The 18502-nt window shown below is 38.0% G+C and overlaps 3 protein-coding genes across 6 annotated transcripts; 2 read left to right on the forward strand and 1 right to left on the reverse strand.

The window, feature by feature from the left end:
- Positions 1–1582: 1582 nt before the first annotated feature.
- On the forward strand, positions 1583–11533 carry LOC18605822 (neuroblastoma-amplified sequence protein). 3 transcript variants are annotated; one of them, XM_007039081.3, is made up of 12 exons: positions 1583–1813; positions 1924–1972; positions 2115–2288; positions 2615–2816; positions 2991–3208; positions 3462–4458; positions 4579–5558; positions 6028–6116; positions 6271–6630; positions 6949–8188; positions 8311–8576; positions 8680–11533. In XM_007039081.3, the coding sequence occupies exons 1-12, from the start codon at positions 1718–1720 to the stop codon at positions 11308–11310; spliced, it is 7302 nt and encodes a 2433-aa protein (XP_007039143.3). In that variant the 5' UTR covers positions 1583–1717; the 3' UTR covers positions 11311–11533. The 3 variants fall into 3 exon arrangements, with proteins under 3 accessions (XP_007039143.3, XP_088660841.1, XP_088660842.1); XM_088804715.1 differs by having other exon boundaries at positions 2997–3208; XM_088804716.1 differs by lacking the exons at positions 1583–1813; positions 1924–1972 and having other exon boundaries at positions 2121–2288; positions 2710–2816.
- A 623-nt stretch (positions 11534–12156) lies between these two features.
- Positions 12157–13692, forward strand: LOC18605823 (F-box/WD repeat-containing protein pof1-like). Of its 2 annotated transcripts, none has more exons than XM_088804717.1 (3): positions 12157–12402; positions 12873–13085; positions 13204–13692. In XM_088804717.1, exons 2-3 carry the CDS (start codon positions 12886–12888, stop codon positions 13454–13456), a joined length of 453 nt encoding a protein of 150 aa, XP_088660843.1. In that variant the 5' UTR covers positions 12157–12402; positions 12873–12885; the 3' UTR covers positions 13457–13692. The 2 variants fall into 2 exon arrangements, with proteins under 2 accessions (XP_088660843.1, XP_007039146.3); XM_007039084.3 differs by having other exon boundaries at positions 12920–13085.
- Positions 13693–13875: 183 nt separating this feature from the next.
- On the reverse strand, positions 13876–17720 carry LOC18605824 (uncharacterized). The gene is made up of 8 exons (XM_007039085.3): positions 17345–17720; positions 16312–16456; positions 16047–16215; positions 15349–15619; positions 14911–15176; positions 14615–14830; positions 14388–14490; positions 13876–14216 (listed from the first exon to the last, which is right to left on the reverse strand). The coding sequence occupies exons 1-8, from the start codon at positions 17493–17495 to the stop codon at positions 14155–14157; spliced, it is 1383 nt and encodes a 460-aa protein (XP_007039147.3). The 5' UTR covers positions 17496–17720; the 3' UTR covers positions 13876–14154.
- Positions 17721–18502: the final 782 nt, after the last annotated feature.

Genomic DNA, 18502 nt, shown 5'->3' on the forward strand with positions numbered 1-18502 from the left:
CTAAGGAATTGAGAGGATTTGAGAGGGAAAAATATTTTGGTGCTACGGTTATGAGAGAAAGAAAGTGTTAGGAATACTTAAAATTGAATGTCTATCGATAAAGAACATCTATTGATAGATTATGTTCAAACTTTTAACAACGACCATTTATCTATCGATAGATAATATAATTTATCAATAGATAATGTGATCTATTGATAGAATTTTTTATCTATCAATAGATTTGTCTTTGATAATTTTTTTATTTTTTATTTTTTCAAGTTCAAGACGAAAAAAAATATATAGTAATTTTACATATTTTAATATTTAAATAATTAATATAAAAATATTATGTTATTTTTAATGTTATTATTTATTATTTTAATTGTTTAAAGTTGAAAAGTCAAATTTTATATTAAAAATTAAAAATTTATTCAATTTATATGTTTTTTATACATAAAAGTAATTTTGTCAATTTATATTACATTTTCAATAAAATACTTACAAACCAAACACTATAATGTAATCCTCTCAACAATCACATTTCTTACTATCATCATTTTCTCTTATTATAACAAACGCTACAAAATTATATTCTTAGCAATTATATTTTCAGCAATCATATATCTAACAATCATATTCTCAACAATATATCAAACTTAACTTTAGATTTAATTCATCAATGACTCGACTCAGTTTTATTTTTGATGAACATTCAGTTGACATTCACGCTTGTTTATTAAGCAAACAAGATCTGGACAAGGAATGCAAGACATTTCCATATGGGCTTAGTGAATTTAAATATTCTTCGTCAGATCGTTAGCTTCTCATTAATAATTTAGCAACGTGGATGAGCTACATCTGAATTGGCTCAAAGCCTTGCAAGTTGCAAGAGATGACCTTCGTCTCATGCACCCATCAAAGATTCCATGGACTTTAGAGCCACGGGGTTCATCTATGGAAGCATTGAAAAGGCCAGGGATGGCAGGGACAGGGGCACTTGGGATCAATATGTTGTATGATGTTGGTCCTGCCCCAAGACTTTGGTTGTGTTCGAATAGTCAAATACTTCCCTTGAATTAGCCCGGACAGTTGACTCCGTTTCAGTTCATTATAGAAAAGTATTTTAGAATAGATCATTGGAAATTTTTCCTTACAGTATTGTTTTATTGAAAACAACCTCTTCAAGGAAATTGAGGTTCTATTAAAAGAATAGAGTGAGCACCTAATGATTTGTAATTATATTTATAATTTTTTTATGAAATTTTTTATAATTAAAAAAATTGTTTATTTTATCATTGAATATTTAATTCAATAATAACTTCGAATATTTGCTACTTAATTTTCAAATAAGAAAACTTCATTATTAAATTAAAGAAAAAGAAAAGCCTTATGATGGGGCCATGATGTGTATAATCTTAAAGGCAGACTGATATGATTAGGCCGTGCTCCGGGCCACGGGAACAGCTTTTTTAGCCCATCTAGTATATGTGGCCCAATATCATTAGCAGCCGATGCCCGATTGAAGGGTTAGTCAGGATGGGCCATCTTAGCCCCATTTTATGAAGTAAGTCTTCTTTTCCGACCCGTTATTCTCCAGAGGCCAGAGCCATCTGCTCTGCCATTTTTCATCTTCTTGTTTCTCTCTGTAAGAAAAAGGAAATAGAATTTGAGATCTTGGAGAGAAAAGTGACAGAGACGGAGACAATAGCAAGCAGCGTTAGCAAAAACGTAGGCCATGGAGGAGGAATCCGTACGTGAAGTGCTTTACGAAGCACGTCATCACGCCTCCAGGTCTTTCACTTCCAATTATCCTCCTCTTCCTCATCAACAGGTCCTCCTCTTCCCTTCATAATCCTCTTTCATTTTTACTTTTCGTTCTTCTTATAAATAAACTTAATCTTACAATTTAATCTTTTCACCTTTTCTTTTCTCTAAATTCAGTCAAATGAAGCTGATAAAGGCGGTTTCTTATCATTTCTTTCCGTTCGAGGTATAATAGATTTAAACGCTTTTCTTTTTATAATTCAATTGTGATGTAATTAGTTAATTTTTTTAGTATAATGCAAGTAGTTACAAAGGCTTTAGTATTATTATTTTTTAATTTCTTTCTTGGGGTCTTTTGTTGGTTGAAGGTGTAAGACAGCTTAAAGAGAGATGGACGGGATACAAGAATCCGAAGAAAATGAAAAAACCAGTGTCTTTATTTATATCCCCGAGAGGGGATCGTGTTGCTGTTGCTGCTGGAAATCAAGTAACAATTTTGCGGAGGGAAGATGATTACCAGGAGCCATGTGGCATTTTTACTAGTAAGATTTATTTTGTATTTATATTCATTATTATTCTGATGAATATATATTGGAACTCTTTGGTTAATAGAATACCCTAGGAGATTCAGGCAATTTACATACATAGTAAGGAACTCTTGATGATTACAAAAAACAAGTTCTTCTTATAGGATGCCACTCATCCTAGGATATGGCTTTAGGCTGAAGAAAAGAGTTACCGGTTAAAGTTAAATTTGTAAATTCCTTATGGAATCCAAGAGTTACCGGTTAAAGTTAAATCTGTAAATTGCTCATAGAATCCATTCTTTATAGTTTAGAACTGTTTCCAACTTGATTCCATGCATCAGGTAGCAGCCTTGTTTCATGTACATGTGGAGCTTGGTCCGAATCTCATGATATTCTTGGAGTCATTGATGATGCTGATGTAATATATTTTATTAAGGCAAATGGTGAAGAGATAACAAAGATTACAAAGAGGCATCTAAAGGTATCTTCAACAATAATAGGACTGATTGCACAGGATGCTTCTGATGTACAACAATCTTTCTTGTAAGCTTTTGTTTCCCATTATTTTCCCCCCTTGCTAGTCTTCTTTCCTGTCATGAACACATATAACAATCTTTGGTTCATGGTCGGGTAGCCTGGATTTCGAAATTTATGTTTGTAAATGCCATAAAAGGTACAGAATTGCTGCATGCATGTAATTAATGGACTTGTTTTCAGGTGTAGCTTCACCGTTCTGACATCTGATGGAGCTTTTCATCATATTGAGATCAGTCAAGAGCCAAGTGCCTCTATTTCCTCCACAAACAATAGTGGCTTAGCTTTAAAAAGGCAATTTCCTCAGAATGTTTTCTGCTTTGACTATTATCCAGATCTTTCTTTGCTTGTTGTTGTTGGTAGTGCTGTCGGCAGCTCAATTACTGCTACTGGGAAATCTGGTATAGTTTTATACTTCATTTCCCTTGACCTTAAATGAAAACTTAGACTTTGAATTTAAACAGTCTTTATGCAGTTATGTTGTATGACTCAAATCTTCTAGACTTTGCTTGCAAGTATTAGATTGAATCAAAGAAACATCTGTATCTGTGTATCAGTTTTGTATGATAAAGGATTGGGATGAGCAGATGGATTTTAACCATCATCATCTTTTAAAGTTTCACAGTTAATACTCCTTTTTATCTTTCTTTCCAGGATCCTGTTATCTTTCTCTTTGGCGTAAACGTGAGGATTTGGTTTTGGAGCCATTAGCCTCTACTCAGTTTGATGGCGTTTACTGTGAACAAAAAGATTATGCAGGTCATCTGGCCTACCCGAAGGTGTTAATCTCAGCCCATGGTGATTATATTGCCGCTTTAGATATGAATGGATGTTTGCATATTTTTGAGCTGGATAAAGAAAGCTGTTCAGTTACAAACTTTTCTTTTGGAGGGAGAGCTAATTCTCAAGTGACTGATAAACTGTTAAATGGATGCTCAGAAATTTTAATTGACATTGTAGATTTTACTTGGTGGTCTGACCACATTCTCACTCTTGCAAAACGAAGGGGGTTTGTCACTATGCTTGACATCCTTAGTGGTCTGACACTAATAGAGGATGAACCTGTATATTCTATGCCTGTTTTAGAAAGGGTACAGCAGTTTAAAGGATATCTGTTTCTTTTAGAGACTTTATCATCTGATGATAGGTTTGGTTTATCTAATAGTAATAGAAGAACAAGTCATAGAGAGCAAACTTCTGAAGATGGATCCAATCAATCTGACATTTCTAGGTTGCGTTGGAGTTTGATATCATTTTCAGAGAGATCTGTTCCTGAAATGTATAAGATTCTAATTGGTAATTCCAAGCATCAGGCTGCCTTGGACTTTGCTGATCGTCATGGGTTGGATAGGGATGAAGTTCTGAAGTCACAGTGGTTATGTTCAGGCCAGGGAATAAATGACATAAATACATTTTTGTCAAACATTGAAGATAAAGTTTTTGTGCTTTCAGAATGTGTAGATAAAGTTGGACCAACAGAAGAAGCAGTGAAGGCTTTACTTGCATATGGCCTGCAGTTAACTAACCAGTACAAATTTTCTGAATCCAACAACCAAGAATGTGGTGAGATTTGGGATTTCCGTGTGGCTAGACTTCAGCTTTTGCAATTCAGTGATAGGTTGGAAACATTTCTTGGGATAAACATGGGCAGGTAATGTGCTTTCCAGTTTCTCATAGTTACTTCCACTACATTTAGTTGTGGCTGTGTAGAGGTTTCCACAGCCTGATTGTTTTCTACTGATTGACCTTTTAATGACATAGGCTTTTGTAGGTTTTCTATGCAGGAATATAAAAAATTCCGTGTTATGCCAATGAATGAAGCAGCTGTTACACTTGCTGAAAATGGAAAAATCGGGGCTTTAAACCTCCTTTTCAAGCGTCATCCTTATTCACTGGCTTTCTTCATGTTAGATATTTTGGCGTCTATTCCTGAAACAATTCCTGTGCAAACATATGTGCAGCTTCTTCCTGGGAGGTCTCCTTCTGCAAGTGTTGCTTTGAGGGAAGAAGATTGGGTTGAATGTGACAAGATGGTAAGTTTTATTAATAAATTACCTGAGAACCATGAGATTGGTACTCAAATTAGAACTGAACCTGTTGTCAAGCGGTTGCTAGGATCTTTTTGGCCTTCAACAGATGAACTTGCAGTTTGGTATAAGCATAGAGCTAGAGAAATTGATTCCTGCAGTGGGTTGCTAGACAACTGCCTCTGCTTGGTTGGCTTTGCTTGTCAGAAAGGTATCTATGAGTTGAAGCAGTTTCATGAGGATATCTCATACCTGCACCAGCTGGTTTATGCTGATGAGAGTGATGGTGATTTAAGTACCAGTATAAGTCTTGTTGCATGGGAACAATTATCTGACTATGAAAAATTTAGAACAATGCTTCATGGGTGCAAAGAGGAAAATGTGGTTGAATCATTGCGGAATAAGGCAATTCCATTTATGAGAAAAAGGTCCCACAGTGTCACCTTGGGTACCCAAGAGCAGGTTGCAGATGGCCATTCTTTGGAAAATCATACTATGGGTGAGTCATTTCTGGTTAGATGGCTGAAGGAGATTTCTTTGGCAAATAAATTAGATGTATGCTTGATGGTCATCGAGGAAGGGTGCAAGGAGCTCCAAAGCAGTGGCTTCTTCAAGGATGAGGTTGAAGTTGTAGATTGTGCTCTGCAATGCGTATATTTATTTACAGTTGCAGATAGGTGGAGTACCATGGCTGCAATATTGTCAAAGCTTCCACATAAGCAAGGTAGTTTCTACCTCAGACGAATAAATTTTGCTTATTTTCCAATCTAGTGTTTTTTCATCACTAATCAGCTTCAGATATTTGTTCAAAGTGTGAAAGGACTTTGGATGAACTATGAATTTCATTTCTTCTTGATAATGCCATTACATTGTGTAGAGACTGGTTAGGTCCTTCCATGCTGGACGATAAGAGGGGTATTTTAAAGTCTTTTAGTTTAGGAAAATTAGGGTATATAAGGTTTTATTTAGGTCTATAAGGGAGATGAAGAGTTTTAAATGCATTAAGATTTTCTAAGAGACATCTGCTCTGGTCATCTGTCTTTCTCCTTTTCATCCTTATTGTTTTAAGGGTGATTTCTTTTCATTTCCCTACCTAGATCCCCTACTTCTTTGATTCTGTGTGCGTTTCTAATTTTCAGGCCTCAGTTTTGTAGCGCTGATCTTTTATGCTCCATCTATAATTAATTTTACAGATTCTGAAATATGTATTGGCAACCTTGATCAAAGATGCAAAGTGGCAGAAGGCCATATTGAAGCAGGGAGGCTTTTGGCGTTTTACCAGGTTTGTCACACTTCTATTGTTTTATCACTACAAACACGGGATATGGGTTCTCTTTTTGAATTATTTCCCTTTTAAGCATCAGTTCTAGGTGTTTATCTGCGGAGCTGAATGCTATGGGTAGACTTAGACAATGACAGGAATTCTTTTTATACAGGTCCCAAAACCAATGAATTTTTTCTTAGAAGCCCATTCAGATGAAAAAGGTGTAAAACAGATTATTCGCCTCATACTTTCAAAATATGTTCGACGACAGCCTGGCCGATCAGATAATGAGTGGGCAAACATGTGGCGTGATATGCTGTGCTTGCAGGAGAAGGCCTTTCCTTTTCTTGACCTTGAATATATGTTAATTGAATTCTGCAGAGGACTGTTGAAAGCAGGGAAGTTTTCTCTTGCAAGAAGTTACTTAAAGGGTACAAGTTCAGTTGCTTTAGCAACAGAGAAAGCAGAAAATCTTGTTGTTCAAGCGGCAAGGGAGTATTTTTTCTCAGCTTCAAGTCTGCATTCCTCAGAAGTAAGTTTGCAGTCAGTTCACTGTCTGTTATGGTTTAGGACAAACAGGAATGACATAATAAGTTCTAATTCTGGTAGCTTCCTTCTAACAAATTTTAACTTACGTCATGTATGATTCTTCTGTTATGATCATTAAAATCAATAGAGTCCCTGTTTAACTGAATTTAGCTTTCACTTTAACTATGAGTTGATGACAACATAAATTCATGTTTGTGGTTCAATGATGTTGAAGCGAATGTCTTTAACTACTGATTGTTCTTCTTGTTTGTCATTAAAAAAACCAAAGAATCATTGATTATGTTGCCATAACTTGTTTCAGATCTGGAAGGCAAAGGAATGTCTGAATTTATGTCCAAGTAGCAGAAATGTTAAAGCTGAGGCTGATATTATTGATGCACTTACTGTTAAACTTCCAAACCTTGGAGTGACTCTTCTACCTATGCAATTCAGGCAAATAAAAGATCCGATGGAGATTATTAAAATGGCAATCACAAGTCAAGCTGGAGCTTATCTACATGTTGATGAACTAATTGAGGTTGCCAAACTTCTTGGATTGAGCTCTTTGGAAGAAATCTCAGCTGTTGAGGAAGCTATTGCTAGAGAAGCTGCAGTTGCTGGTGATCTGCAGTTGGCCTTTGATCTCTGCCTTGTTCTGGCCAAAAAGGGTCATGGTCTTGTTTGGGATTTATGTGCTGCAATAGCAAGGGGTCCTTCTCTTGAGAATATGGATATAAGTTCTCGAAAACAGCTACTGGGTTTTGCTTTGAGCCATTGTGATGAGGAATCAATTGGTGAGCTGCTCCATGCATGGAAAGATTTAGACATGCAAGGGCAGTGTGAGACTTTGATGATGATGACAGGGTCAAACTCTCCGAATTTCTCAGTTCAAGGTTCATCGGTTATTTCACTTCCAGGCTACAGTATTCAAGATATAGTTGACTTGAAAAATTCCTCTGAACTGGTTGAAGGGTTTAACAGTGTTGATCAAGAAATTCATTTCAATAGTATTAAAAATACACTTTCTCTTGTCGCTAAAAACCTGCCTGTTGAGAATGGGGCTAATTGGGAGCTGCTTTTGCAAGGAAATGGAAAGATTTTAACTTTTGCTGCTATACAACTTCCATGGTTGCTTGAATTAACTAGAAAAGCGGAGCACGGTAAGAACTTTACTTCTGGCTTGATTCCTGGAAAGCAATATGTTAGTGTAAGAACACAAGCTGTGATAACTATTTTGTCCTGGTTGGCAAGGAATGGTTTTGCTCCCAGAGACGATCTGATTGCTTCTCTGGCAAAATCAATTATAGAACCACCAGTTACTGAAGAGGAAGATGTCATCGGTTGCTCCTTCCTGTTAAATCTTGTGGATGCTTTTAGTGGGGTAGAAGTAATTGAAGAGCAGCTAAGAACCAGGGAAAACTACCAAGAAACTTGTAGTATCATGAATGTGGGAATGACCTATAGCATATTACATAATACCGGAGTTGATTGTGAAGGTCCTTCTCAGAGGAGGGAGCTGCTCCTCAGGAAGTTTAAAGAGAGGAATAAGCCACTTAATTCTGGTAATAGACTTTATTCCTCTAGTTGCCTGCTTAAATTAAGACTGCATAATTTTGCTCACACTATCCTACATGTGCTTCCATGTGATGATGCTCTTATTTTTTCTCTTTTTACTTGTTTTCAGATGACATAAACAAGATCGATGAAGTACACTCCTCATTTTGGAGGGATTGGAAACTGAAATTAGAAGAGAAAAAGCGTGTAGCAGATCATTCTAGATTGTTAGAGCAAATAATTCCTGGGGTTGAAACTGCACGCTTTTTGTCTGGTGATGTCAGCTACGTTGAGAGTGTTGTTTTTTCTCTAATTGAGTCCTTAAAATTGGAGAAGAAGCACATTTTGAAGGATTTGTTGAAATTGGCCAATACCTATGGCTTGAACCGAGCTGAGGTACATGGGCATGCATGTATATTTTTCTCAACTTATAATGGTAGATTATAATGTCAAACCCTTTTAAGCCTTTAAATGACACTTTTGTTTTTGACTTTTGCAGGTAATACTTCGGTACTTAACTTCAATCCTTGTTTCTGAGATTTGGACCAATAATGATATCACGGCTGAGATCTCAGAAATTAAAGGAGAAATACTTGGTTATGCTGCTGAAACTATCAAAACCATATCCTTGATCGTATACCCTGCAGTTGATGGTTGCAATAAGCAGCGCCTTGCTTACATATATAGCTTCCTCTCTGACTGCTATAAGCAGTTAGAGCAAAGCAAAGAACCTTTACCAATGATACTCGTAGATCAGCCACATGCATTTGCTATTGGGTTTTCTCATTATTACAAGGTTATTGAGGAAGAATGTAGAAGAATTTCCTTTGTTAAGGACCTAAACTTCAAAAATATTACAGGATTAGGTGGTTTGAATCTGCAGTCTTTCAGTAGTGAAGTCTATGCTCACACTGATGAATTTAGCTTAGAAGCTTTGTCTAAAATGGTAATGACTCTGGTCAGCATCTATAGTGATCCAGTGGCTGAGGGTCTCATATCGTGGCAGGATGTCCACAAGCATTATGTGCTGCGTTTATTGACAACTTTGAAGGATAGAGTTAGAACAGAGTTTAGCACTAACAACCCTGAAAACTTTCAGAATATAACCAGTGACCTTGAGCAGATCTATGACTTGTCTAGAAAGCATATCAAACTCTTGGAACCTTCACAGGCATTGGACATTATGAAGCAATATTTCACTGAAATCATACCTCCACATGGTGCTTATGAGAATATGCCTGACAACTCAACATGGCAGGACTGCCTCATCTTCCTTTTGAATTTCTGGATCAGATTGACTGAAGAAATGCAAGAATTTGCTTCCAGTGAGATTTCAGTAGAAAATACCAGGTTCCACCCAAATTGCTTAGTGAGTTGTTTAAAGGTTCTCATGAGGTTGGTGATGGAGGACTCTGTTTCTCCTAGTCAGGGCTGGAGCACCATTATTGGGTATGTCAACCATGGTTTAATTGGTGACCTTTCTGCTGTTATTTTCATTTTCTGCAGAGCCATGATATTTTCTGGTTGTGGTTTTGGAGCCATATCAGATGTATTTGTTGAAGCACTACAACATCATGCAACCACTCCAAATGCACCTGCTGACACCGAGTTTCAGGATCTTCCCCATCTCTATTTAAACGTACTAGAACCAATTTTACAAGATTTGGCTAGTGGACCTCAGGAACACCAAAAATTGTATCTGTTGGTGTCGTCATTGAGTAATTTGGAAGGTGATTCGGAGAAGTTGAAGAAAGTCAGGTGTGCAGTTTGGGAAAGAATTGCCAGTTTCTCTGAAGATTTGCAGCTTGCTAGTCATGTTCGAGTTTATGCCCTAGAGCTTATGCAATTGATCACAGGTACTACTATGAAGGGTTTATCTTCTGAGCTGCAGCTAAATGTTCACCCATGGGTAGGGTGGGATGATTCACTCTGTGGAAGTAACAAGACTCAAAGTACTTCCAATGAAGGGTTGCCTGAGCAAACAGATACTTCCAGCAGGTTTACAAGTACTTTAGTTGCACTCAAATCATCTCAGCTTATGGCAGCCATCTCTCCTGGCATTGAAATTACCTCTGATGACCTCTTGAATGTTGAAACAGCAGTTTCTTGCTTCTTGAAATTGTGTGAAGTTGCCAATGCAGCTCCTCATTTCAATGTTTTGGTAGCCATTTTGGAAGAGTGGGAAGGGCTTTTTGTGATTAAGACAGAAGAGGTAGCGTCTGCAGTATTTTCTGATGCAGAAAATATCTGGAGCAATGATGATTGGGATGAGGGATGGGAGAGCTTTCAGGAAGTAGAACCTTCGGAGAAAGAAAAGAAAGAAGACTTACTTTTGGTTCATCCCTTACATGAGTGTTGGATAGAGATTTTAAGGAGCCTTGTTAAAGCATCTCAATTTAGAGATGTGTTAAAACTGATTGACCAGTCCACTACAAAATCTGGTGGAGTATTGCTTGATGAAGGTGGCGCAAGGAGCTTGAATGACAGTGTTCTTGGAGTGGATTGTTTCGTGGCTTTAAAGATGATGCTTTTACTGCCTTACAAAGGTTTGCAGTTGGAGTCTCTGAGTGCACTTGAAAACAAGTTGAAACAAGAAGGTACCTCTAACATGATTGGCAGCGACCATGAGTTCTTAATGCTAGTCCTGTCCTCGGGGGTTCTATCAACTGTTATCAACAAATCTTCCTATGTCACTGTTTTCTCTTATGTCTGCTATTTAGTGGGCAACTTCTCTCGCCAGTTCCAAGAAGCCCAATTGTCAAAGCTTGGAAAGAAAAGAAGCAATGAACGTGGAAACAACGAGGGAGACACCTTATTTCTATTCGCAAGAATCTTGTTCCCCATGTTCATATCAGAGCTTGTCAAGTCAGAGCAGCAGGTGCTAGCAGGATTTCTTGTTACAAAATTCATGCACACAAATGTTTCACTTGGCCTCATCAACATTGCAGAGGCCAGTCTTAGAAGATACTTGGCAAGGCAACTCCACGTATTAGAACACGACAAATTTGCCCCTGAGGAAATGGGTTCTTGTGAAACGTTAAAGTACACAGTTTCAAGCTTGAGAGGCAAGTTGGGGAATTCGCTTCAATCTGCCTTGTCATTACTTCCTAGGAATGAAAGCAATAGATGAGAAAAGCTTTGCTGAGAGAGAGCTGTCAAAAATTAAAAGAAGACAGTTGTGTTACAGATTGCAGAATCATGTGTAAACCGGCAAGACCGTCCTAAAAGTTTGGAGGGGAAATTTTTTTATTTCTTCCATTTCCTTCTGGAAATATTTCCCCGTTTGAAACAAATGAGCTTTTGTATACCAGATATCCTGTATATGTTTTCGATTAGTACACAATTTCTACATAGTCTCAGAGACCCAAACATGAGCGAAGTTGTTTAAATAGTAGTGTAAGCGTCATGGAGGATCTAGTTTTTGGATCAACAGATTCAAAGCCAGGCTGGTCATGGTCCCCCTCAGATCTGAAAGAAAACTCTTTCAGTTAAATATTTCTTTCGTGTTTTGGGTGATCAGTTAGATGATAGATCTGGTCCATCTGGACTAAGGTAACTTGCACATGGTTGTAACCATCGATGGGAATCGGAAAGTCGTAAGGAAAACTCTACTCAATCTCAAAGCAAGAGAGGTCAAATTTCTGGCAGAAATGGCAGCAGTAATTTTTGGCTGGCGTGGATGATGACATGTGTGACACCCAAGAAAAAGGACAATTTTTCACCGAAGAAACCGAGTTGGCAAAATTTTTGTTCGAGAAAATTGGTTTCAATTTTCGCGGTAAAACATTAACTCTGGGCTACTTCGAACTACAATTTGTCAAAGTCAAAACACTTTAATCTTCCCTCAGCGTGCGGACATATCATACTCGCCGTCTTAGGAAGCACGTGTTCTGAATCCTCCAACGTGGCATGTCGTTTGGAGCGAGTAGCTTCAATTTTGTCAGTCGAAAGAGTTGAGATGGTAGCTTGGTATTTCACCCAACTTAATTTTCAACCATAAAAGCAGAAGCAAGAGGAGGGGTTGCCACATAAAAAAGGTTGCCTTTCCGGCTCTCTCCCTTGTCCCTACAAAGAGGATTGCTATCTTTGCTTTGGATGCTTCAGAATTAGAGTTCGAGAAACCTTTCACGACAAAAGAGAAAAATGGAGAGATTGCCTGGTGATATCTGTCTCAAGATTTTCTGTTTCTTGGATCATCAGAATCTTGCAACTGCTCAACAAGGTTAGCAACACCCAAAATTTATTCTCTTTTTGGGGTCAGATTGCTTTCATATTTTGATGTATTTATGTTGAATGGTCGAAGTGTAGATGGGATCTTTGCTTGCTTTCTTGAATTTGTGTTGAATTGTACCTCTTATATTATTATTTGTTGTATAGTGTTTCACTCTTCTTCTTTCATCAGTCACTCTGGAATTTATCGCTTTGATGGCTTCAGTTATTGATTTTCTTTCTTCTTCTAATTCTCAATTTCATTTCTAAAGGTATTATATCTATGGGAAACTTGAATTCTACAGTTCTTTCCTTTTATTTCCTGAATTCTGGATCAACTGGCGAGATTTCTGGTTTATTGTTGTTAAATCCATATTGAATTCATCGTCTTTCTTTGGCAATTTAGAGAAAATATATTATAAACTCGCTGCTTAATGCATGCGCATACTGAAAATTCAACTATGAATAATATGTACAAGAAAGAAGCTAGGAAGGCATGCCAATGAACGTTGCAATTTGGTATGAAAAAGTTTGCAGGAAGTGGAAGGTCTTGGCCTCGGACAACATGCTGTGGTCTAAGCTATTCGGACAGAGATGGGGAATTGATCAAGCTGCGTTCTATGCCCCTAATCCTATAGATTCAAGATCATGGAAAGATGCGTACGAGACACAAGACCGATGTGATCGAGTTGGGATGTAAGTTATAAGCTTTAATCAACAATATGATTTTAATTTTTGTAATATTTTTGCAATGATGGTTGCCCCAAACATGGCGTGATAATCTGAGAAATGTGTTGTATCTTTATGTGTGTAGAGGGCTGAAGATAATCAGAGAAGGTGGTGACTACTTTCTTGTACATCAAGGTGAAATCCAACGGCACTTGGGTTCAAGGAGAAAACGGAAAGGGGTGAAAGATGGTCCTTCGAGTTCAAAAACAGAGTTGAGGGTGGAAGAAGCTATGAAGGTGGAGGAACCCAGTCGAGGGATTCTTGACAAAATCCTGTTTTTCCTAGGGGACTTGGAAGCAGCTTCTGCAGATGCCAAACGTGGAAGGGTGCTGCTGTGAACATCTTCAAGGCGTCGAAGGGCAATAGTTTGAACTTCAAGTTTCTGTTTCTTTTCTTTTTTCTTGTATATTTATGTAGCATTATAATGTTGTTGTATTTATACTTATGGTAATGGAAGCGTCTCTTGTTCCATCATTCTTGTTGCTTTTATTCAGCAGATGCTTGGGTCAAACAGAAATTAAATATGTTTAATTGGAAAGTTGCAATGCAACTTGTTTGGTTTTCGCCCGGTCAATATGACGATCAAATTGTTACTTTTAACATCATTTATTTCATCAACCATCCAAGTAACAAAGACTGGGTGACAGATCCCATACGATATGATGCATAGGCAAGAAGTTGGTGCAATTCCACTAAACCAGAAACATTAGAGGAAATGTAATACAAATTATAGAGCAGTTTAGAAAAGAATAATATCGGAGATACGAAGATGGATATTTGCTTTCCTACTTTAGCAGACAAAAGCATTAACTACCTTGCCCAAAAAATTCATGAAAACTCAAGTGACCTATAACCCACATCTTTTTCTTTTTCTTTTTTTTAATGGGCAGACCACTATTTTCTTATACATTTGTAACCTCTACTGTAAAATCAAAATACAACCCTCCATCGAGTAGGAACTGGAACAGTATAAGGAATCAATTACGTTGTTTTCAACCAGGCAAGAATCCTTGGTGGCCTGTAAAGCCCAACACACTCAATCATTTAGTGGCTCCGCTTCAGGGTCCCTTTCCTTCATTGCCGTCCAATTTTCCACCTCTGGACGAAAAACAACAAAAAGTTAAGAACCTGACATGCATAGAGAACGCCAGGAAAATGAAGTATGTTTGGGTTCAACGCAGGTTGTATAAAATTTATAAACTAGGCTGTGGACGATTGTGGCTAATGTTGACTGAAAGAGCAAAATTAGAAATATAATGTTATACATACTTGGCTTGTCTGAAATTGCCATCAGCCGTCTTTGCAAAATAGATGCCACGAAGAGGAAAATTGAGCACATACCAAACATAACAGTGATGGGAAACGCATCAACCTTCAGAGGCAAAACCGATACAGGGAGTAAGTAACATAGTTAAAGCCTAAAGAATCTCCCAGCATTTTATGTACTTGTCTATGGCATATCAAATGAAACTATTATAGAAAAGCCTATAACATACATTGTACAGCACGATGCAGACAAAGAGATTGAGAGGAATGCGGAAGAAGTTCATAATAGTGCTCCTAGCCTCCTCTGGGATGTACTGAGATCTCATTTTCATAATGGATGGCCAGAATATCCCTACACAAGCCTCAAAGGTACAGAAGCCAAGAAGCTGGATACAACCTGAAAATGAGATGCTTCCGCCCTTCACTTTAGAAGGAGCTACCAAGAACTGTTGCAAATTTATCCAGTTAGGAATCACTTAAAGAATAATCCAGAGAAAGAGAGAGATAGAGAGATGTTGGAACATACATTGGTTATAATAGGAAGCAGAAGAGAGAGAGAGGAAATCGCAAAAACAATCTGCATGTAGCTTTCTACCCTGGGTGATGAATGGGCCATCAATCGAGATGCAAGGGAGCTTCCCAACATTGAAGCCAACATGAATGTGGCAAAAATAAAACCATGAGGAATCTCCTCATCACTGGGGCTTAAAGCAGGAGTCCAAAGGAACACAAAGGTGTACATTGAACCTTCAAACAGAGACTGGATGGCACCGAGCAAAGCAATTTTTTCATCTGAATTGCACAGAAGATTGGACTAAGGAGGGGAATAAAATGAAAACTAAGGAAAGAATCAATGCATTGACGGAGAATGGCTCAACAAAAAAGTAACAAGGTGTCAAGAGACAATGCTCAGCCTGCAACACGTGCTCAATGCATTGAGTTTAAAGTAAAATATGAACTTTACCAGAAGCTATTGCTACAGCAGCACCCCTGAACTGGGTAAGAAGGTCCTTGCTTTCTGAGGTGTCTCCAAAATTTTCAGTCCATGATGATAATATGATAGCCATCCCAATAGCAAGAAAGCATGCAGCAGCATCAAAAGGAGCCACAGGTCCAAGGGACAATGAATCAACAAGTAGGTTCCCAAACAACCCAGACAGAATGGCAACAAGACCATTGCCAAGAAATATTGCCTTTGAAAATGTTAGTGACAACCATTGTTGCTCAAAGCCCCTCTGCAAAGATTAGAGGCAGAAACAGCCGTGTCAAAACAAGATCAAATTCAAAGAGATATCACATCAGCTACTGTTAAGTCTCAGGGTTGCTGCAGACAAAGCTTACAGAAGAATGAGGCTAAGCAGAACCAGATGATTCATGCCTTACCACCTTTTGAAAACAATAATGGAAAATTCAGTAAACAAAGCTAGCATATTCCTAAGTATCATGTGCAATATGATAGTGTAAACTAAATACTTTTAACATTTTTACTTTTTTCCAAGTAGGGCAGGGTGGAAAACACCCTAACAGGGAGCAACATACAACATCTAGAATAGTAAAAATAAGAGTAAAGGGCACAGAAGCAAACACATCTATAATGTAAATTGTAAGCTTGCCAGCGCCTGATGGGTGTTAAGAGTAAAGGGCACAGAAGCAATGCCTCACCTTATTATGTTCAGCAACAAGCCATGACTCAAATGCTGAAAACAGAAGAGAGGTGGCGATACCTCCCAAAACACGACCTATCATCAAAACTTTGTATTGAGGAGAATGCTTGGTGATGCAGCTAAGTATGTAAGTAATGCAGTAAGTAACACAAGCCCTCCTGCGGCCTCTGAAGTAAACACAAGAAGGTAGATTTGTATTAAGACAAGATATTTCATCCATAAAGTATGAAAAGATCACAACAGAAGCCAAAGTAAAAATTTACTGTTTGTCAGCTAGTGATCCAACAATTGTTCCAAACAACATAGAGGATCCAAAACCAGCAATAAAAAGCTGTCCAATGTCCCCTTTTCCAAAGCCATATGTACTGTAAAGATAGTAAACATATGGACCCTGCAGCCAGTCTCCAGCTATTGCCACATAAACAACCATTTATCAAAAAGCAAACTAGAAATATGGGCAATAACCACAACATAAGAAGGTTATCTTTCACAATTACCAGAACAGATTATCCACAGATAAGATCATACCTCCAAAACTAATTAGAGTCAGAAGGTAACTATATAGGGTATTTTTTTTATTTAAGAAAAAAAGGATCTCCAACCATAAGTAGCAATATGTTTATGAGGCATTTGAATAAAATCATGCATTTAAATAAGTTAATGCAACCTTGTTTTGCTTTCAGCTTGTTTTACTAACTAAGGAGAAACATCTTAACCGGGGTGGCCAAGCAGAGGTACTAAATTCAGCAAGAGTTAGGCCTTCTACTCTAGGCTCCGAGAACAGTGGACAGGTCGTTTCTCAAAGTTTTAAGTTTTTTCTTTATCCAAACCATCATCAATCAGATAGGATCATAAAACCAAGTATCTCCAACCCACTCAAACCTCAGATCCAATGTCTCAACCACAAAACAGAAAAGGACCAAAAATCCGTATATCACTTCTTGAAAGTCATTTTCTTATACTCTTCCTTTTCCTTTACAAGCTAAAACAAATGCATGTTTCCGGCATTCCATTTTTTTTTTTTTTTTGATGAGCCCGTTTTCCATTTTGATAGCCAAGAAAACAGTACTTTTCAAAGAAACCATTAATAACAAAAACATTATCCAAAATAAAAAAAAAAATCACAAAAACACCGCACCCACACTTAAAAACGCAAATCTAGAAAATAGGCATCTGGATTCACAAACAAAATCACCACCATTAGATCAGATCCATGTTTATGTAAACAAAAGTGAGATCTTGAGAATAGAAATGGAAATCAGATCTGGGTAAAATTAAAATAAGGAAGTTAATTACCCATCATGAGAGAGTAAACAACAAGGTAATTGTTCTTGAAGGAATTGAAAGCAGGGGATGTGTTGATTCGATCCTTGCTCGTCTTGCTCAGCTCTAATGCTGCCACCACCGCTCCCAATGCCCCAAACACCAGGAAGTAGAACAGCTCCATTGCTGCTGCCTACGACTCACCCACAAAAATTCTCCTTTTATTTCTGGGATGGACGGAGATTGATATTATAAAACTGTGAAGCAAAGCCAATGTGTCCTCCGCACAGTGGGATTCTTTTACAGTGCTTTAGTTAAATCTAGCAGCAAAGAGAGATAGATATAGATATGGAGATTGGGTTTTTATTCCCTGGAAAAACCTCTGTTTCAGTGCAATTTTGGACGCGTGATTTTAATAGTTGTCCGTTTGATTTAATTAAAAGAAAATTTGGGTTGGATTTCAAGAGGTACAATGGATGAGACGTGGAGGGTGTGGGAGAAATGGTGGGGACGAGGAACAGAGGATGAAAACCAAGAGGTACGCGGTTCTACAATTGGGTCATTTGATGTGGACCTTTAGTTGTGGATTCGAAACGTGGCGGGATCTGGGTTGTCCAATATAAGCAGTATAAGGCGGAGGTGTCGGTGGTTCAGATGGTGAGGCATTATTTTTCCTTACTCATTAGCCCTCTCCCCCCAAATGGCACTGGCGCTCACGTCTTGGATACTGTAAACCGGCTCGAGCGATGTGGGGTAGGGCCTTTTTTCTTATCAAAACGTGTGTGGGCCGTTGGATCAACTTGTGGGGCGTCACTGCCGAAGAATTTAATTTCATAATGATGATAACATGGTTGGTGCTGCTACCAGATCTTGTACTGGGAGTTGGCTTTGGAAAATTCTCAAGATTGAAATCAAAAAATTTCTAGGTTCCGCTGTGGGCTGAGGTAATACTCCTATTGATTTGCCAATTTCAAATGGTTTCTTTTTCCTGTGTACTTCCTTGATGGAAAGTTAGGTGTGTGCCGTTCTTTTGCAATCAATGGATTGAAGAAAATGGGAAAAATGAGATCGCCAGTGTGGACAGGTTGAGCTTTTCGGGTGAAAGACCACTCGATTAATTGCCATCCATAATCCATCACGTACGACAATTGGGATTTAGTAAAAGGGTAGACACCTACTAAGTACTAAAAG

The sequence above is a fragment of the Theobroma cacao genome, chromosome 3, assembly GCF_053813885.1.
Source record: "Theobroma cacao isolate CCN51 chromosome 3, ASM5381388v1, whole genome shotgun sequence".
Taxonomy (NCBI): Eukaryota; Viridiplantae; Streptophyta; class Magnoliopsida; order Malvales; family Malvaceae; genus Theobroma; species Theobroma cacao.